The sequence below is a fragment of the Macaca fascicularis genome, chromosome 14, assembly GCF_037993035.2.
Source record: "Macaca fascicularis isolate 582-1 chromosome 14, T2T-MFA8v1.1".
Classification (NCBI taxonomy): Eukaryota; Metazoa; Chordata; class Mammalia; order Primates; family Cercopithecidae; genus Macaca; species Macaca fascicularis.
In genome coordinates this window covers 110,836,200-110,856,111 of record NC_088388.1, presented here as the reverse complement: position 1 = coordinate 110,856,111, position 19,912 = coordinate 110,836,200, and the positions used below count along the sequence as shown (strand labels likewise).

General features: G+C 47.6%; 4 protein-coding genes across 7 annotated transcripts in view; 1 reads left to right on the top strand and 3 right to left on the bottom strand.

Annotated features, from left to right (window-relative positions):
* The window catches only part of DIXDC1 (DIX domain containing 1), a 99,840-nt gene extending 98,130 nt beyond the window's left edge, over window positions 1–1,710 (bottom strand). For all 3 annotated transcript variants that reach the window (XM_015435704.4, XM_015435703.4, XM_015435705.4), the window contains exon 1: window positions 1,638–1,710. The gene's annotated coding sequence lies outside the window, so the exon portion shown is untranslated. The remainder of the gene's footprint in view (window positions 1–1,637) is intronic.
* Window positions 1,711–2,151: 441 nt separating this feature from the next.
* On the bottom strand, window positions 2,152–9,576 carry C14H11orf52 (chromosome 14 C11orf52 homolog). The gene is made up of 4 exons (XM_015435706.3): window positions 9,507–9,576; window positions 4,663–4,700; window positions 3,299–3,360; window positions 2,152–3,061 (listed from the first exon to the last, which is right to left on the bottom strand). Exons 1-4 carry the CDS (start codon window positions 9,536–9,538, stop codon window positions 2,822–2,824), a joined length of 372 nt encoding a protein of 123 aa, XP_015291192.2. The 5' UTR covers window positions 9,539–9,576; the 3' UTR covers window positions 2,152–2,821.
* Window positions 9,577–14,434: 4,858 nt separating this feature from the next.
* HSPB2 (heat shock protein family B (small) member 2) lies at window positions 14,435–15,752 on the bottom strand. The gene is made up of 2 exons (XM_005579610.3): window positions 15,595–15,752; window positions 14,435–15,087 (listed from the first exon to the last, which is right to left on the bottom strand). Exons 1-2 carry the CDS (start codon window positions 15,686–15,688, stop codon window positions 14,633–14,635), a joined length of 549 nt encoding a protein of 182 aa, XP_005579667.1. The 5' UTR covers window positions 15,689–15,752; the 3' UTR covers window positions 14,435–14,632.
* Window positions 15,753–16,747: 995 nt separating this feature from the next.
* CRYAB (crystallin alpha B) lies at window positions 16,748–19,875 on the top strand. Of its 2 annotated transcripts, none has more exons than XM_045371039.3 (3): window positions 16,748–16,994; window positions 18,076–18,198; window positions 19,533–19,875. In XM_045371039.3, the coding sequence occupies exons 1-3, from the start codon at window positions 16,794–16,796 to the stop codon at window positions 19,734–19,736; spliced, it is 528 nt and encodes a 175-aa protein (XP_045226974.1). In that variant the 5' UTR covers window positions 16,748–16,793; the 3' UTR covers window positions 19,737–19,875. The 2 variants fall into 2 exon arrangements, with proteins under 2 accessions (XP_045226974.1, XP_045226975.1); XM_045371040.3 differs by lacking the exon at window positions 16,748–16,994 and adding an exon at window positions 17,785–17,853.
* Window positions 19,876–19,912: the final 37 nt, after the last annotated feature.

Genomic DNA, 19,912 nt, shown 5'->3' with positions numbered 1-19,912 from the left:
TTTTTTAGTAGAGATGGGGTTTCACCATGTTGGCCAGACTGGTCTCCAACTCCTGACCTTGGGTGATTCGCCTGCCTTGGCCTCCTAAAGTGCTAGGATTACAGGCGTGAGCCACCGCGCCTGGCCCAGCATGTATAATTCTAAGGCAGAAATGTGTATATTGCACTTTAAGCTTACAAAGTACTATCATCTACATCATCTTATTTGACCTTTGCAGTAAATAATCTCTGAAAACAGGTTAATTTTTTTTTTTTTTAAACTTTTTTGAGATGGAGTCTCGCTTTGCAGCCCAGGCTGGAGTGCAGTGGCGCGATCTCAGCTCACTGCAGCCTCCACCTATCGGTACAAGCGATTCTCCTGCCTCAGCCCCCAGAGTAGCTGGGATTACAGGCGTCAGCCACCACGCCTGGCTAATGTTTTGTATTTTTAGTAGAGACAGGGTTTCGCCATGTGTTGGACATGCTGGTTTCAAGCTCCTGACCTCAGGTGATCCACCCACGTCGGCCTCCCAAAGTGCTAGGATTATAGACATGAGCCACCCCGCCCCGCCAGTACTAACCCGGCCCGACCCTGTTTAGCTTCCAAGATCAAAAGAGATCGAGCGCCTTTCAGGGCGGTATGGCCATTAAATTTTGCATTTTTAGTAGAGACAGGGTTTCTCATTGTTGGCCAGGGTGGTCTCCAACTCCTGACCTCAGGTGATCCGCCCGCCTCAGACTCCCAAAGTGCTGGGATTACAGGCGTGAGCCACCGCGCCTGGCCACCTTCATTTAATATATAGAAAATAGGCTACAGAGTTTCTCCACCAATTAGTGGTGGGGGCAGCCCTCCAACCCACCTTTTCTGAATCTGCCTGCATTGACTCTTTGCCAGACAACAGGCCGGGAAAAAGTGATAATGGTAATGATATAATGGCAGCCAACATTTGACTACAAACTATGTACTTGTTGCAAGTGCTTTAAATTCTCACACTTTATGGAGCTAATACTATTTTTTTTTTTTTTTTTGAGATGGAGTCTTGCTCTGTCCCCCAGGCTGGAGTGCAGTGGCGAGATCTCGGCTCACTGCAACCTCCGCCTCCCCGGTTCAAGCGATTCTCCTGCCTCAGCCGCCTGAGTAGCTGGGATTACAGGCCCGTGCCACCATGCCTGGCTAATTTTTGTATTTTTAGTGGAGACGAGGTTTCACTATGTTGGCCAGGCTGGTCTCGAACTCCAGACCTCAGGTGATCCACCCGCCTCAGCCTCCCAAAGTGCTGGGATTACAGGCATGAGCCACCGCGCCAGGCCGATACTATCATTGCCAACTTTTGTGTGTGCGTGTGCTACAATTTCATTTTCAGTACTCTACCAGTCTTTAATCATCCCTCTTAGGGACCAGCAGAGAGACAGCGGTATTTGGGGAGAACGGAGAACAGACTGAGAAAGGGGAGTGCGTTACCCCTCCTCTCCAAGCTCTGAAAGTCTGAAGCAGGAAACTGCACACTAAGAATGTACAAGGCTGAGAGTGGGTTTGGTCTTTGAAATTTTAGCCTCCTCCTACCCGCTTCAACCTCGCCACCTCCGCGTGTCCCCAGTTTCGATGTGGATGATCAACTTGGGTAATATTTTTGTTACCCGCCACCTTTCAGCACCTACCTCTTAAATTATGGGTCCGTCTGGTTCAGCATCTCTGTCCCCAGCCCTCCTGGGCTGGGCCTGCCCCTGCTCTGGCTTTGCCGCGGCATTCCCGCTGCCATGGTGATGCGGAGGCCGGCCACAGGCCCCGCCCGCCTCCAGCCAGCCCGAGCCAGCCCCTGCCGGCCTTGGTCCCGCCTCCGGCCCGCCGGATCCCGCCTCCTGCAGGTCCTGACCGCCCCCGCGCCCCCGGACCCAGATCCTCCCACTGCCGTTCCGGACCCGCCTCCCAGGAGCCCCGACAACAACCAATCCCGGCATGGACCTCAAGGGAACTGCGCCCTCTGCCAATGGTAGCCCGCCCCCTGTTATTCCCAAACCCCACCCGCCTCCAGCTCCGCCTCCAACCGCGGCCTGGGGGTGGGGCCGGAAGGCCTCTCTACTGGCTGGACTTTCGAACCGCCCTTAAAACTGGGCGGGATGCGCTGTCCTCGCGAGGAGCCTTGGGGCCCCGCCCCAGAAAACACGCCAGGCATGTTTCTCAGGCTATTTATTGATCCTAGCGGCCCCGCACCTGCGAGAGCCAACAGTCCCTCCGAGGGAAGTTTCCGGGCCTCGCTGTGCTGTCGGTTATCAGTGTCTTGAGGTTCTGTAGGCCCATGGTTGGAGAGCGCTTCCTCCACGCCTCAGCCCCCTCCCCCATTTGTCTGTTAAGGTCTGGAGCCTGACTCAGCCCAAGCCAGCCCTGGTGTCTGAATGTAAAAGCTCAGAATGCTTTTCCAGAGCACCTCCCCTTCAGCTTTGGAGTTTAAGGTGTGTGAAAAAGGATACCATTAATTAAAGTCCGACAAGATCAGCCCACGTGCTTATAGGCTAACTTTTAACCTGCTCTTTCTGCACTTTTCAAGAGCAGGAGCAACAATGGTGAGGTCGAAGACCTACCTCCCTGCACACTCCACCTAACCTCATGTGGCTACCTAAGTTTAGCTATCCACTCATAGCTAAACCAACTATAACTCCAACCTAACAGTGGCAAGTAAGAGGCCAGGGGAGAAACTGGGACGCTCACAATTCCTGGGGCTTTGGAGTTCTTTAAGCTTAAAACGTGGCCAACATCCCTGGGTTGCCACCCAATTCCCCAAAGCTGTAGATTCTCCCCCACAGGAGTAGTGGTTAACGATGGACTGGGCCTTCCTCCCCAAGGCTCACACCAGGGTCCCGTTCTTGCTGTCATAGAGAGGTGTGGCCTGGGGGAAGCGAAGGGTCGCATACTCTGTAGCGTCTTCTAAATGCACTTGTTTCGCTTCCCAGGAATGGGGACGGCTGCACACTTGAATGTCAGCATAATGTAAGTTGCTGTCTTCCCACATGAGGCCTGGACTCCTCTCTTGAGACCCTTGCTGCTGTAACACCCGCTCATACGTGTGTCCTGTTGTTTCATGGCCCTGCGAGGAATGGATAGCATTAAGGGAGATTCATGGCTTGGTTTTGCCCCTCACCTCCAATGCAGGGGCAGGTCGACTGATGTCCCTTCGCTTTGCTCCTTTGAGGGGCAGAGGAGGACAGACAGAGCCAGCAAATTCTACAGGTGACTGAAATGTGTCTGTTGCAGGGCAAAAGAGCTGGCTACTGGGATCCCATGTCCGAGCAGCCCCGGAGAGGGGACAGAGGCCTGTCATTACCTTTGGGCCATTCTGCTGCAGCTGTCGTGGCTGTGGCTTCAGTGTCCGTCTTGCTTGGCTTCCTGAGGGGAAGAAATCCAACTTAAATTCATTCTCTCTTCCCTGTCTCTGTTGAGACTGCCTTTTCAACTCACTATTAAACTATCACGGCAGGCTTCCGTCTAATCTCCCTGCCTCCATTCTCACTTCTTTCATGTCTACTAGTCCTAAATCCAAACTCCTTAGCAGGGTTTACAATCTGGCCCTTTCACAATCTGGCCATATTATCTTCCATCCTCATTTTTCACTAGCCCCTAACACAGTTCAACATGAGAACCCATTATGTGCCAGGCTCTGTGCCATGTTCTGGTGGTAGAAGGATGAGTAAGCTGTTTCCTCTACCTCAGGGGGCTTACAGCCTGCTAGGAAAGACAAATAAATAAAAATAAGTAAACAGACTTACAATGCAAGATGGTAAGTGCTTAGCTACACCAATCAGTCACTTTGAATCAAGTCAGTTTCTCTTTTCTTTTTTTTTCATGAGCTGATTTATCTGCCTAAAACACCATCTTCTCCCTCCTCTGCTGACTTATGAACTTTGCTTTTATTTATTTATTTAGAGACAGAGTCTCGCTCTGTTGCCTAGGCTGGAGTGCAGTGGCATGATCTCGACTCACTGCAACCTCCACCTCCCGGGTTCAAGCAATTCTCGTGCCTCGGCCTCCCAAGTAGCTGGTACTACAGGCACACACCACCATGCCCCACTAATTTTTCTCTTTTTAGTAGAGATGGGGTTTCACCATGTTGGCCAGGCTGGTCCCAAACTCCTGACCTAAAGTGATCTGCCCCCCTTGGCCTCCCAAAGTGCTGGGATTACAGACGTTGAGCCACTACGCCCAGTCCTTTGCTATTATTTCTTTGACATTTTGACATCAGTGTCTTCTCTCATTCTCCCACAGCATGAGTGCACATCGGTTATAGCACCAGTAGATGATATTACAACTGTTTGTTTATATGAATTTATCTCTTAAATTTGATTTTCAGCTCTTCCAGAGCTGAGATCGTGTGTCTTTCCTCTTGTGCCTCTCTGCCTCCTTGGGACCCACACAGGTCCTCACATACAGTATAAGTGCTGAGTAAGTATTTGCTAGATGAATGAAAGAATGAGCAACCAACCCTGCCACTCTGAAATAATGGAAAGAATAAGATCCAGAGGTTCAGAGCTAGTCTTCAACGCAGCAACCTGGATTCTCTTTTCTCTTTGGTGTGCTGTCTCCCTTTATCCCTTCATTCCTTTTCTACCCTTCTGCCCTTTCCAAAGATGGCAGTTCTATTGCCTTCTCTAATTTGCCTCCCCCAGATTCTTCCCCCAGCCCCAAAGTTACCTGTTTTCTTTTTCTTCTGGAAAGTTGATGGGCAGCTCCTGTGATAGGAAAAACAGATCACCCATGTGCAAGAAGCCCTGGCCTCTGCCCTCCCTCCATCATCATTTGCTCTGTGGTCTCCTTAACATTCTGATGACCTTCCCCTACCTCCCTCTAACAAAGATTCACCCTGAGCCAGGTTCAAAGCATTAGTCAAGGGTACCACACCTCTCCCACATGGATGGTTCTGGAAGGTGGAGTAGTACAACTGACATAACCAGACCCAAAATACAGCCTCAGGCAACCAGGCACTACATGCCAGGGATGTATCTGGCTTGAGAGCTATTCTGGGATTGTCTAACAGGCTAATTCCCAGCAGAGGGTGAGGGAAACCTGCCAAATGATGGAATATTCTTGGATCCAGAGACCCTCTTGCCTCTTCTTCAGTGCTTTTTTTTTCCCTGGGGTCTTTGCCAATCTGGGACTTTTATTCTGGGAGCCCTGGAAGCTGCCACAACCAGGGCTAACTAATTACAACCCCTTAGGGCCCTTTCTTAACAAGTGACCTCCCTCCCTGCTTCCTTGTCCTTGTTTTTAATTAACAGAGAAAGTGAGAGATGTTTAACCTTTAGCATCCTTTAGAGAACTTTGTCTACAGAACAGGGAGCACTGCATTTGGTGAGTGACTCAGCTATCCTGCCCTCACTGTAGGGCAGACCTCTTATATTTATTTCTGAGCCCCTAGGGTCCCCAGTGGCGCCCGTGTGTCTACGTGATTGTTAACTGTTTGATGCCAGAGAGACAACACTGTTTGAGGAAATAGGCTAAATAGTTTGGGGCTTACTCCGGATTCTTTTTCTTGCTTTCTTGCTAGTATATTTCCAACTCTTGCCAGAGCCAACCCTGTTTGTCTGTCTGATCTCTCATCTCCTGGGAAGTTTCCTTCTTTGCTAATTGGTGAGGGTGAGAGAGAGAAGACTGACGTCCAAATCATGAGGACTACTGTGGGGAAAAAAGTCAGGATTTTTCCACACACATTTGACAAAGGTTTCTGTTTTGATGTGACTTTTGGTTTTGCTACAGCTTGCTCAGTTGACAGCAGTTGAGTCTCCAGCCAAACTCTACAGGTGGTTCAGAAGAAAAACTACTTCTGTGTTTTTCTACTTCTTCTGCCACTTCAGCTCTTGCTTTATGTTACCGCTGCTCAGTCAGCCTTATCCTAAGAACGAGATAATCTTCTAATTCTTTACCACTTGTTACTACTCTTTACCTACTTATTTTTATTTAAATGGATAGAGAAAATATTAATCCTAAAAAACATAGACTAGGGCTATCCAATGTTAGTGAACAGAGCCTCTTCTCAAGTTAGATATTGTGCAATGCTGGGACACAACCCAAATGGAGTGAATATTCATTTAGATTGACAGGTGATGAGATTTTATTTTTAGATTTAAGGATACTAAGTGGGCACTCTTCTACAGTAGTAATAGGAATAAAAATTTGTGCAATCCTCCTAGAATGCAACTGGCAATAAGTATAAAAAGCCTTAAACATAAATGTGTATGCCCTCTGATGTAGCAATTCCATATCCTAAGAAATAATTATACATGTACAAATATGGATATTCATTATAACATTATTTAAATTGCAAAAAATAGGAAATACTCTGAAGGTCCATGATTTGGTAACTGACTAAATAAATGGCATATCCAATTAATGGAATATATGTAGCCATGTCATAAAGAATGTTGGAAGGACCCGAACATCATGGAAAATTTTACTCTTTATTAAGTTAGTAAAAAGATATGTTTTGGAATAAAAACTGTGCACATTTAAAAAATATATGGAAATACACTAAAATGTTCCCATCATCTCTGGGTGCTTATGTTTATGGCTGCTTTTTATTTTCTGCTCTTTGCAGAAGTTAAATTTTCTGCGATGAATGATTATTACCTTTGTAATCAGAAACAATAACAACAAAGAATATTTTAAAATAAAAATATCTTCAATTGCCATAATATCTTTAAGCCTCTGGAGGTTTATTGAGATAACAAAAAATAGAGAACAAAGTTTTTTTTTTTTGTTTTTTTTTTTTGTTTTTTTTTTTTTTGAGACGGAGTCTCGCTCTGTCGCCCAGGCTGGAGTGCAGTGGCCGGATCTCAGCTCCCTGCAAGCTCCGCCTCCCGGGTTCACGCCATTCTCCTGCCTCAGCCTCCCGAGTAGCTGGGACTACAGGCGCCCGCCACCTCGCCCGGCTAGTTTTTTTGTAGTTTTAGTAGAGACGGGGTTTCACTGTGTTCACCAGGATGGTCTCGATCTCCTGACCTCGTGATCCACCCGTCTCGGCCTCCCAAAGTGCTGGGATTACAGGCTTGAGCCACCGCGCCCGGCCGAGAACAAAGTTTTATTCAATCCTACTAGTATTTTAAGAGGAAAAAAAGATTTTGGTTGGACTGTTTGGTATAGTGTCTCTAGAATGGGCTCTGGAGTCAGACTGATGAGGTCAGACTAGCTGTGAGACCTTCAGCAAATTTTTAACCTCTCTGGGCTTCTGTTTTCTTATTAATAAAATGAGTATGATAGGCCGGGTGAGGTGGCTCACGCCTGTAATGCCAACACTTTGGGAAACCAAGGCGAGCGATCATTTGAGGTCAGGAGTTCAAGACCAGCCTGGCCAACAGGTGAAACCCCGTCTCTACTAAAAATACAAAAATTAGCTGGGCGTGGTGGCGCGCCTGTAATCCCAGCTACTAGGGAGACTGAGGCACAAGAATCGCTTAAACCTGGGAGGCTAAGGTTGCAGTGAGCTAAGATTGTGTCACTGCACTCCAGACTGGGCGATAAAGCTAGACTCTGTTTCAAAAAAAAAAAAAATGAGTGTGATAATAGAATTCAGACCTCATGGTATTATTGTAAGGATTAAATAAAACAGGAAATATAAAATACTTAGCATGGTTCCTAGCATATAATAAGCATCAGTAAAAGTTGACCACTAATGACTATCACCATCAGAGAACTAACCAGTAATGAAAAAAGAATACCAACACTTGGGAAGAGACAGAATAAAAGAAGCTGTTACATCCCCTTCTCTGGAAGCTTTTCTGTGCTTCTGGATGTCCTGTGTCTATAAGGCATCTCAGAGTTTAAAGGGTGCTTTATTTTGTCAATCCTGACATTCCAGGAAACACATATTTTTGTTCCCATTTTACAGATGGGTCAACTAATGCCCTTTTTTACTAACTTAATAAAGAGTAAAATTTTCCATGATGTTAGGTGTTCTTCCAACATTCTTTATGAAGTGGCTACATATTTTCCATTAATTGGATATGCCATGTATTTAGACAGTTACCAAATGTTGGACCTTCAGGGTATTTCTTACTCAACAAGGCAGGGACCAAATGTCCTTTTATTACTGTGTCTTCTGTGTCTATCACTGTGCCTGTAGTACATGTCCAATAAACATTGTTTAATAAATGAATGGATAAATGAATGAGTAGTAGGGCAGGACTTGAATCCAATGTACTACTACAAAACCTATGTGTTTTCCAATGCACTTCACTTGTCTATCTAAATAAAATGATGCTTTATTTATAACATGACATTCTCAAGATCTGCCCCAAGCATGGAAGGCAGTAGACAGGATAAAACCAGGACCAGGAATTTATGGCATGGCAGTGATGAAAATTCTGGGAAAGAACAGTAACAGGGCCACAGATAATTTATTACGAGGTTCTAACATACAGTATATCCTTTGCTCTTCAAAATAAGCCTGTGATCTACACAATGTAGGATGTATTATCTATATTTTATATATGAGGATGAATACAGAGAAATTAAGGGACTTATTACCTATGGTCACATAGTAAATAAGTGTGAAAGTCATACTCAGATATCCCATGGATATTCTTCTTTTTCCTACTTCTGCCCTTTTATTTTTATTTTCATTTTTGAGGCAGGGTCTCTCTGTCACCCAGACTGGAGAGCAGTGGTGTGATCATGGTTCATTGCAGCCTCGACCCCCAGGGCTCAGATGATCATCCTGCCTCAGCCTCCCAAGTACCTGGGATTACAAGCGTGCACCACCACACCTAGCTAATTTTTTTTTTTTTTTTTTTTTTTGAGACGGAGTCTCACTCTGTCACCCAGGCTGGAGTGCTCCGCCTCCCGGGTTTACGCCATTCTCCGGCCTCAGCCTCCCGAGTAGTTGGGACTACAGGCGCCTGTCACCTCGCCCGGCTAGTTTTTTTGTATTTTTTAGTAGAGACGGAGTTTCACCGTGTTAGCCAGGATGGTCTCGATCTCCTGACCTCGTGATCCGCCCATCTCGGCCTCCCAAAGTGCTGGGATTACAGGCTTGAGCCACCGCGCCCGGCCTAATTTTTTTTTTTTTTAGACGGAGTTTTGCTCTCATTTCCCAGGCTGGAGTGCAGTGGTGTGATCTCAGCTCACTGCAATCTCTGCCTCCTGGGTTCAAGCGATTCTCCTGCCTCAGCCTCCCGAGTAGCTGGAATTACAGGCATGTGCCACCATGCCCGGCTAATTTTTTTTGTATTTTTAGTAGAGACAGAGTTTCTCCATGTTGGTCAGGCTGGTCTCAAACTCCTGGCCTCAGGTGATCTGCCTGCCTTGGCCTCCCAAAGTGCTGGGATTACAGGCGTGAGCCACCGCGCCCGGCCACTTGGCTCTGTTTTCTAAGGTCTCCTGAAAGGAGGTGCAGCTCTGGTGTTGGAACAAGGAGGTACCAGGCAAAGGAAGGTGGCAGTGGGAGGCTGGCAGACAATTATCTCCAGGTGCTCTGATTTTCGGGGGGCTCTACATCCACCAATAGAGATAGATGTTCCCCTCTGCCCTTCCACCCTACTCACCAGCTTCCTCCGCAGCAGACCCGGTTTCCCATGGCGCGCTGTCTCCAAGGGAGCCCAGCTGTTTTTATGCATCAAGAGGCTTGTGCATTTCCGGGTTCCTGGTTGAGCTTTCCGCCGCAGCTCCCGGAGTCTGTGTCAGTGTCAGATTTCAACCTAGCAGGTTGGACTTTGGAAGCCACCTGCTGGAATGATTCCCAGGTGACTGTGTTCCCAGGCAAAGGATAGAACAACACACGGGCTCCAGGTGAGAGCTATCTCAACTTCAGGATTTGAAGCGTTTTTTGATGAAGCCATGAACTTGAGCTTCAAGCTTCAATAAAAAGAAACCTGAGATAGAAAAGGGCTCTCGGTTTCCTTAGGAAATGCTTCTCCATTACATCCCTCTGTCTTTGAAATATATCCTCTATAATAGATGAGTGCCTAATGTAATAGTTTGCTCAGCACCACTCTGGTTTAACTGAGTTTCACTTTCGTGGCAATTGGTACCAGTTTCTCATTATCTTTGTCCAGAATCTGGATTGGGATACTGAAGTCTGTTGGAAACTTAAGTTTGGGAAAATGAGTTCCTCAGATAGTCTCCCTAGATCTTTGAAATCTATGTGGGCAAATCACTTAACCTTTATAGGGTCTAAGTTTCCAGGGCTGTGAAATTAAAAAACTGAATCTAATCCCCTTTCTGGTATAAAATCAGATGATTCTATGATCGGGATGGCCTCAGCACTTCTTAACCACTCACTTCCCTATCCACAATTCAGAGCTACTGATTCTCCACTTACCCCTCAACTCTGCTTCTCCTTCCAGTAACGCAAAGTTTGACTCACCCCACACTCACCAGTTAGAAAATATGGGCTCTAGGAGAATCCATTGAAACCCATTATTCTTGTCTTCAGTTCTCTCACCCCATTGTTAGTGTTTTCCTCGGATGCCTGGTTATTTGTGTGTCCTTTAAGTGGATGTTCAGGGCCCACCACTCAGCTCTGCACTCCACAGAGAATACCCTAGACTTTGAACTCCTCTTATGAAACATGGGTAAGAGTGACAATCTTACAGGATTGTGGTGAAAAATAAAGCTGTAGTGCAGGGCCTGGCATATGGGACACGCTCAGTAAGAGTTAGGTATTGTTGTTGTTATTATTACAAAGCATATTATTTTCTTTCTTTCTTTAATTTTTAAAGAGGGTCTCAGTCTGTCACCCAGGCTGGAGTTGAGTGGCTAGCTCACTGCAACCTCAAACTCCTAGGCTCAAGAGATTCTCGCCCCTCAGCCTCTCGAGTAGCTGGGACTACAGGTTCACACCACTGTGGCCTAGCTAATTAAAAGAAAAAAAAATCTTTTTAGAGACAGGGCCTTTTTTTTTTTTTTTTTTAACTAATGTGAGATGGGGTCTTGTTATGTGGACCAGGCTGGTCTTGAACTCCTGGCCTCAAGCAATCCTCCCATCTCAGCCTCCCAAAGTTCTGGGATTACAGGTGTGAGGCACCACACCTGGCCAAGATAGGGTCTTGCTATGTTGCCCCTGCTGGTCCTGAAGTTCTGGCCTCAACTGACCCTCCCACCACGCCTGGTTCCCACATCTTACTGTCTTTTCGTGTGCCCTAATCATTGCACTATTTCATGGCCATGCTTCTTCCGTGCAATCCATTCTGTATTCTACTCTACCATTAACTGTATCCTTTTCATCCTGTTACCCACTCCTTCTCCTCCCAGTTCAAAAGCCATTAATGATTTCCTATCACCTACAGGATACCGTTCAAACTGCTTAGCCTAGCACTCAAAGCCCCCCATAATCTGGTTCCTTTTTAGCCACCCCTTCTGTAATATTTTAAAAAGCACCTAAGCAGCTGGGTTTACACAGTGGCTTGGCTCATGCCTGTAATCCCACTGCTTTGGGAGACTGAGGCAAGAGGATCACTTGAGCCCAAGAGTTCAAAATCAGCCTGGGCAATATAGCAACAACCCATCATCTCTACAAAGTATAAAAACTGAAAAATTAGCCAGGTGTGGTGATGTGTGCCTGTAGTCCCAGCTACTCAGAAGGCGAGGTGGGAGGATTGAGCAAGAGAGGTTGAGGGTGCAGTGAGCTGTGATCACGCCACTGCACTTCAGCCTGGGTGACAGAGTGAGACTGTCTCAAAAAAAAAAAAAAAAAAAAAAAAGAAGAAGTAGAAGAAAAGAAAAGGAAATCACCTAAGGGATTTTTAGATGACCAGAAACTCCAAAGAAATCCATAGAGCAATAGAGCATTGTGGTAGCCAGAAAACCTGATATGCCTAAAGCAGCATTAATAGAAGCCTGAAGTGATAAACAAGGATATTGATTATTCCACTGAAGTCTGTACCAGTCAATCCATGACTGGAATAACAATTTTAGGCCTAGATGTTGAAATTCAAGCTACGTTATCAAAAGGCAGTATGTTCAAAATAAAGTTAATGGGTAATATGTGATGTGGAAAGTGCTATATGATATGGTTGAAGGAACAAGGCATGGCCAGGTGTCGTGGCTCACGCCTGTAACCCCAACATGTTGGGAGGCCGAAGTGGGCAGATTGCTTGAGGCCAGAAGTTCAAGACTAGCCTGGGCAACATGGCGAAACCCAGTCTCTACAAAACAATACAAAAAATTAGCCCGGTGTTGTGGTGAGAGGATTGCTTGAGCCAGGGAGGAGGAGGTTGCAGTGAGGGGAGATGACACCACTGCACACACAGCCTGGGTGACAGAGAGAGACCTTGCCTCAAAAAAAAAAAGAAAAAAAAAAGACCTAGGCATGTTTAGCTGGGAAAGGGAAGCCTCAGGAAGACAGGATGGTTATCTTTAAATATCGGAAGGATTTTCAAGTGAAAAAACCATTGCATTTGTTTTTCAGAGAAGTTACTGAAATGCAGATTTTGATTCAACAAAATCAAAGGAATTTATAACGGTTAAGTCAGTTAAGACCAAAAAGAAAATGGAGGGCCAGGTACAGTGGCTCATACCTGTAATCCCAGCACTGTGGCAGGCCAAGGCTAGAGGACTGCTTGAGTCCAGGAGTTCAAGACCAGCCTGGACAACAAAGCGAGATCTCGTCTCTAGAAAAGGTAAAAAATTAGCCAGGCGTGGTGGCACACACCTGTTGTCCCAGCTACTCAGGAGGCTGAGGCAGGAGGATTGCTTGAGCACGGGAGGTTGAGGCTGCAGTGAGCCATGAGGAGCACGGGAGGTTGAGGCTGCAGTGAGCTGCAGTGAGGCATGGCCACTGCACTCCAGCCTGAGCAACAGAATGAGACCCTATCTAAAAAAGAAAAGAAAGAACATGGAACAGGCTACCGTGGGAAGTTCTAAGTTGTCTGTCATTCAGAATGTCCCAGAATAAGTTGATTAATAACTTTAAAAGAATTTTGAATGGAGTGGGGATTTGGACTAAATCAGAAGTTTTCAAATTTTTTATAGCTGAGAAACCCTTTCCCTTAAATAAAGCTCAGTTACAAAACATATCAATGTGAAGTTATTCTGGTTGAAGTCTAAGTGGAATCCTTTTCTTATTATTTTTCTTCTCAACTAGATTCCGGAAAGTTCACAATAAAAGCTAATAGTTTTTATATTTACAATATATATTCCCCATGGTGTATTACATGAGGTTTGATAAATATTGAATGAATGAATGAACAATTAAATATATCAAATGTTATTTCTCTGGGGCATGCTTTCATTTTTAATAGACAGCAATCTTTCAACCAGAAGTTGAATTCCTCAAGTGAGTTCTGTTATCCTGGAGGTCCACAGATCCCTAAGAAGGATGTATGAATGGGTCTGAAGAGTTGTGGGAACCTATTCAAGTTGTATTGCCAAATTTGGGAGCATATGTATTTTTCTGGTAAGAGCAGCTATAGCTTTTGTCAGATTTTCAGAAGGGTCTATAACTCCCAAAAGTTAAGAAATAACCACTTAATTTAATTCAATTTAATTTTTTTGAGGCAGGGTCTCACTGTGTCACCCAGGCTGGAGTGCAGTGGTGCAATCTCAGCTCACTGCAGCTTCAACCTCCCTAGCTCATCCTCCCACCTTAGCCTCCCAAGTAGCTGGGACTACAGGCATGCACCACCATGTCTGGCTAATTTTTATTTTTTTGTAAAGACAAAGGTTTCACTCTGTTGCCCAGACTGGTCTCTTACTCTTGGGCTCAAGTGATCCTCCTGCCTCGGCCTCCCAAAGTGCTGGGATTACAGGTGTGAGCTGCTGCACCCAGCCAAGAAACAACTACTTTAATGGAAGAATTGTAGGTATCTACCACAGCCTAATAAAATATGTATTCGGAGGCAGGAAGGTCGTTTTGGACACCTCCCCCAAATCACCTAGCTGGATGTTCTCTTGATTGCAGAGAATAACTGAGGGGACAGACCCTCAGGCTTTTCTGAATACACCATACCCCCAGAGGACGGGAAGGTAATGGGGTTCCATGATCATTGGAGAGGCTTTGTGTCTGTGCCCCTGTGTATGCATACTCGGGCTCTCAAAATCAGTGACCATTTCAGTGGACAGACCTTAGTACATGAAAACAAAGTATTTACTCCAGGGCTTTAGGCAACTCTCATCAGCCAAAAACCATTTTCCCAGCCCCTACCCAAAACGGGCCAGACAGTCTGGAGACCCTTGTTTTTGTGTCTCTAATCACCAGCTCAGACAGTGCCCTCTGGGCTGTTTGGATGGCATATCCCTTTTCTCTCCCAGGATCACTCTCTCTTTTGTTGCACTGTGAGAAAATCACGGCTAGGAATTTGATCTGGAGCCAGCATCAGCTTCCGGGTGTGATCTCAGTATCCAAGTGCGAGCTCAGGGTCCTATGACGTTAGGCACATCAAACTGAGGAACTTTTTGTCTAGCTGGCTGTGACCGCCTCCCTCCCTCCCCATCCCAGCTTGCCGGCCACAGAATAGGGAGCAGCACAAACAAGGCCCTGAGATTTGGGTTTATTCGGCTCCACCCAAAACTAAACCAAGGCTATGACACGTCCCATGGGACCAAACCATACATTGTAGACCATGCACCTTTCCTTTCCCCCAAGGACGCTGCTACCTCTGGAGTGGTGGGCAGCTGCCCATATCACCATGGGAGGTAGAGAGGGATTTGCTGGGTGCTGGGTCTGTGGCAATCAGGGCTCAACTATGGCTGCCTCCTCCTCTTCCTCTGGATCAGGAGGCGCAGGGAGCAGGGAGATGTAGACCTCATTGACCTCTGTGTCCAAATGTCGGCCACCCCGAGGCGCTTCCAGGTTTAAGATGCCATCATGGGAGAGAGCAGCTCGGACCCGCCAGGGGTCGACATCAGCAGGCAGGACATAGGTGCGGCAGAACTCTCGGGACACGAAGCCGTGGCGGTCCAGGCGCTGGGGGTGCCGGGCAGACACCTCCAGCAGGTTATCCACAGTCCTCACAGTCACCTCGTCTGGGGTAAAGTGGCTCACATCCAGAAATGCCTGGAACTTGCCCTCACTGAGCCTAAGCTCGGAGGCCCCTGCCCTGCTGCCCTCCCCAGCTGGGGCGGCCCGAGGCCGGACATAGTAGCCATGGTAGAGTGTGGGGGTCAGGATCTCTTCTGGAAGGAGGCCTAAGGGGCAGAGAGAACGCAAGAGGCAGGATGAGGGAGGATGAGGCTGGCACAGGGGCGAAATGGGAAATCTGGAGAGGAGGGATTGGGAAGAGCAAGAGGGGAGTCAGGAGGAGTGGGGAACGGGAAGGAGGCCACACAGTAGCTAGGAGGAGAAGGCAGCTGGGAAGAGGGGAAAGAGAACGGAAAGGAAAGGGAGGAGGAGGAGGAGAAGCAGGGGGAGGAGGAGGCACCAAATGGCCTGGTTGATAGAAGGGGGACAAGGAGGCACACCCAGGCGGGCAAAGGGCAGGTAGCAGCACTGCAAGCACCAAGTGTGTCTTGAGGTCAGCAGGAATGGGAAAGAGCTCTGCTTGGAGGGGATGAGAGGGAGTCTGGGGTGGGGGGTGGCTGGTCCCAGGAGATCAGTTAAGCCCAGAGTGGGGTGGAGGCCAGTAACGTTGGGAGGTCAGCCCAGAATTTCAGGGGGTGGGGGTGGGAGGCAAGGGGGTGGCATCTGTGCCATACCTTCTCCGAAGCGCTGCTCACCCAGGCGGCTCGGGTTGGCAAATTCGTACTCAGCGGTGGCTGGGTGGGCATGTGGCACTGAGCGGCCCGACATGGCTGCAGATGCAGCGGGAGCCCTGGTCCGAGGTGCAGCCCCAACAGGCGCAGCGCGACCCCTCCAGCTGCCCGGAGAGCCAGGGCTCGATAGGAGGTGGGGGCGGGGTCGACACCACCCAAAATAGTGCCGAGCCTCTGGGGGGGAGGGGCGGGGAGTGGGGGCCCTGAGTGAGAGCAACGAGGGTGTGACCAGCGCCGCCTGGACCCCTAGTCCCCTCCCCCGCACACTCTTCAGCTGTCGCAGGGGGCCTGAGAGGACAGCTGAGGGTCCTGGTTAGGAACGAGCTGAGAAGGGGGAGCTGGTGGTGCCTGGGGCATGAAGAGGCCTCGCTGAAACCCTCACAAACGGTTTGCACGTTTCCACACCTCATTTTCTCCTCCTTGGAGGCCGGCACTGTGCACCCAATTCCTAAAGCACTCCTGGATTTAATGTTCTGAGAGCCACATAGGATGAAAGATGCAAGAAATCTTTCTGCTCTTTTTTTCAGGGAGTGGGGTCTTTCTGCCCAGATGTCGGAGTCCTCTCCTAAACCCAGGTCAACCCAGGGCAGGAGGCAGATGGCTGGTACCCGCATGTTGACCATCACTGCTCTCTTCCAAGGACTCACAAAGAGTTAATGTCCCTGGGGCCCAGCCTAGGAAGATTCCAGTCCCTGCCCAGGCCCAAGATAGTTGCTGGCCTGATTCCCCTGGCATTCAGGACTGAAGAGGAGGAGGAGGAGGGGCACACTCCACCGCCTGCCCCTCCACCCACCCGCGTGCCTGCTTGGGATTCCTGACTCTGTACCAGCTTCAGAGAACTGGGGTGGGGGTGGGTGCCACTGGGTGTGTACAGAAAGCTAGTGAAACAAGACCATGACAAGTCACTGGCCGGCTCAGACGTGTTTGTGTTTCTCTTTTCTTAGCTCAGTGAGTACTGGGTATGTGTCACACTGCCAAATCCCCGATCACAAGTCTCCATGAACCGGCGGTGAGCTAGGATAATAAAACCCCTGACATCACCATTCCAGAAGCTTCACAAGACTGCATATATAAGGGGCTGGCTGTAGCTGCAGCTGAAGGAGCTGACCAGCCAGCTGACCCCCCACACTCACCTAGCCACCATGGACATCGCCATCCACCACCCCTGGATCCGCCGCCCCTTCTTTCCTTTCCACTCCCCCAGCCGCCTCTTTGACCAGTTCTTTGGAGAGCACCTGTTGGAGTCTGATCTTTTCCCGACGTCTACTTCCCTGAGCCCCTTCTACCTTCGGCCACCCTCCTTCCTGCGGGCACCCAGCTGGTTTGACACTGGACTCTCAGAGGTGAGTCTCCCCACTGCTAGAATGGGAGAGTCCTTACTGGAACCTCCTGTAAACTTCTCCATCCATTTTCCTCTCCTTTCCTGCCTAAACCATTTTAGGCACATGTGTATCCAAATGTGAAGAAAAATGAGGAGGTTGCTAGTTCCTCCCTCCCCCGTCACCTGTTTCTACTTGATGGTCCTCTGTATCCCATTTATTACATTTTTTTCATGCACTGTCAAGTTCATCCTCCATCCCCTAACTTCTCTGCAGGGTACCCCTTTCTGGTTTGGTTCATAACAATCTGCAGGGAAAGAGCTGCCTTCAAACTCCTTTGCTCATCTCTTCTAACACCATGGACTCTTGACCAATTTTACCATCTCAGGTGTCAGAGCCAGGAGAGAGCCCTGCCTCACCCTGCCTGAGCTGTTCACCCTCATGGGCATTTTCTGCCTTTTTATTCCCTCTTCTGTGATTTTCTGGGTTTCTCAGGGCTGTGACAGGGCATTGGCCTGGGTCCAACCAAGCCTTATGAGGAAACAATATAGGGACCCCCACTCGTCCTAAGAGGGTGAGAGAACAGGGTGAACATATAAGGTTGACAGAAGCTGTCACAGATAACGCTCTGGTTTAAAAATATTCGAGTGTGAGTAAACAGGAGATGAGTGGGCAAGGGCTTTGGAAGGACAAGCAGGACCAGCAGAACATTCCAGATTGGGTGGGTGGAAAACTGGCAAAGAGACCTGAGCCAGAAGAAGAGGCCTTTGTCTCACAGACAAACCACAAAGCCAGGCATCGGAGCCAGAGAGGCAGCAGATGCCAGGCCTGCACCCATCCTTGCGACTGGTCCCCTGGGTGATCTGTCTTCTTCTCTGTCCCTGTAAATAAAGTTTGGGTCGGATCACCATGAGCCTTAGGTATCACTGTGGTGGCTCCCTGAAGCAGAGAGCCATGTTTATTTAAAAAGGGGATATTTTAAAGCAGAAAAGAGAAGGATGAATTACCTGGACAGAAAGCAACTCTGCAGAATAAGACAACACCAGTATAATGAGTACTTTCGCCATCTTTCTCCCGTCCCATTCCCTTACCTTGCTATTTCTAGATGCGCCTGGAGAAGGACAGGTTCTCTGTCAACCTGGATGTGAAGCACTTCTCCCCAGAGGAACTCAAAGTTAAGGTGTTGGGAGATGTGATTGAGGTGCATGGCAAACATGAAGAGCGCCAGGTATGTAGCTTGGTTTTTGTTTTCTGCTCATTCATTCAGTGTATACTGTAATAGTCCAGGTAGTGCTATCAGCTTTGGAGGCTGGCTACATTCCAGTCCCAAGCTATAATAGTCTAGATCAGGGGTTACAAATCAATGTCTAGAAGACTAAGTTAGGGATAGACCTATTGCTGTTGTTACTGTTGTTATGGCCAGAGATGTGGTCTTTGTTTGATTTGATCGCCTTAGATGGGATGATGGGATGTTGATGCCCCATCTTAGCCAGAGGTTCTGAATCTTGGCCACATTAGAATCACCAGGGGAACTTTCAAAAAACCTAATGCTCAGGCATACTCCAGACCAATTAAATCAGAATTTTTAGGGGTGGGACCCAGGGCATCAACATTTTTTAAGGTAATTCTAATCTACAGTCAAGGTTGAGGACCACTGATTTAGGTATAGGGCTGTCAGACACCTAGTTGCTTTGCATAATTACATTAACTACAGGTACCCTAAAGGCACTTGAGTTGTGAATTCTCTGTTAGCTGTGCAAGAATCCATGTCTCTTCTTTAGCCCATCTTAATGCTGAACTACTTGGTTTGTCTAAATTTCAGAGCTGTGCTCAGTCTTTAATCCCCTATAGCCCATGCGGAAATCAGTTAATGAGAGCCTGTTTGGCTACATGCTTGAGAGTCAGCAGGCATACGGGTTAAGGTCATCTACTCTTTGGGGGAATTCTGACGAATGGAACAGCTTTTCATGACTTTGTAAGAGGGCTTTAAAATTCCTTCTCACCAATTAACGATAGCTCAGCGATAGCTCAGAACCTGTGCGTCAACCAGTACAGTTTGTCCTTAGTAATGTCCTCAGGCTGTTTCAATTTTGCTCATATGATTTAGGTTTGGGTCATAGTCTCCTTGGATGGAGTCTTTTTTTTTTTTTTCCCCCAGCAGCAGTCCTATTGTTCTGGAACCTTCTGGGACATTCCTGAAGAGTCAGGACAATTTCAGGGCTTCCTCAGGGACTCAGATTCTAAATGAGATTCCAAATTCTGTAGGCCCAGTCAACATTATCTAAACCTTTGGGAAATACTCCTAAACATATCTATGCCTCAGGGTTTGAAAAACAATGAAGTGTTGTACTGTTTCAGACTTCTCAGATTCTCACTGGTAGGAGTGACTACCTAGGTAACTTCATCTTAGCCACAACCCTGAAACAAAGCACTGTTTATTTTTCCTATGTTGTCATGGCATTTGGTCTCACCTAAGGGGAAATCAGGATGCCTGAGTTCTGGGCAGGTGATAGTAGTTCATATTCTTATCTCTCTGCCTCTTTCCTCATTCTTTTGGGTTAGGATGAACATGGTTTCATCTCCAGGGAGTTCCACAGGAAATACCGGGTCCCAGCTGATGTGGACCCTCTCACCATTACTTCATCCCTGTCATCTGATGGGGTCCTCACTGTGAATGGACCAAGGAAACAGGTCTCTGGCCCTGAGCGCACCATTCCCATCACCCGTGAAGAGAAGCCTGCTGTCACCGCAGCCCCCAAGAAATAGATGCCCTTTCTTGAATTGCATTTTTTAAAACAAGAAAGTTTCCCCGCCAGTGAATGAAAGTCTTGTGACTAGTGCTGAAGCTTATTAATGCTAAGGGCAGGCCCAAATTATCAAGCTAATAAAATATCATTCAGCAACAGATAACTGTCTTGTGTTTGAATATTCCACACACTTTT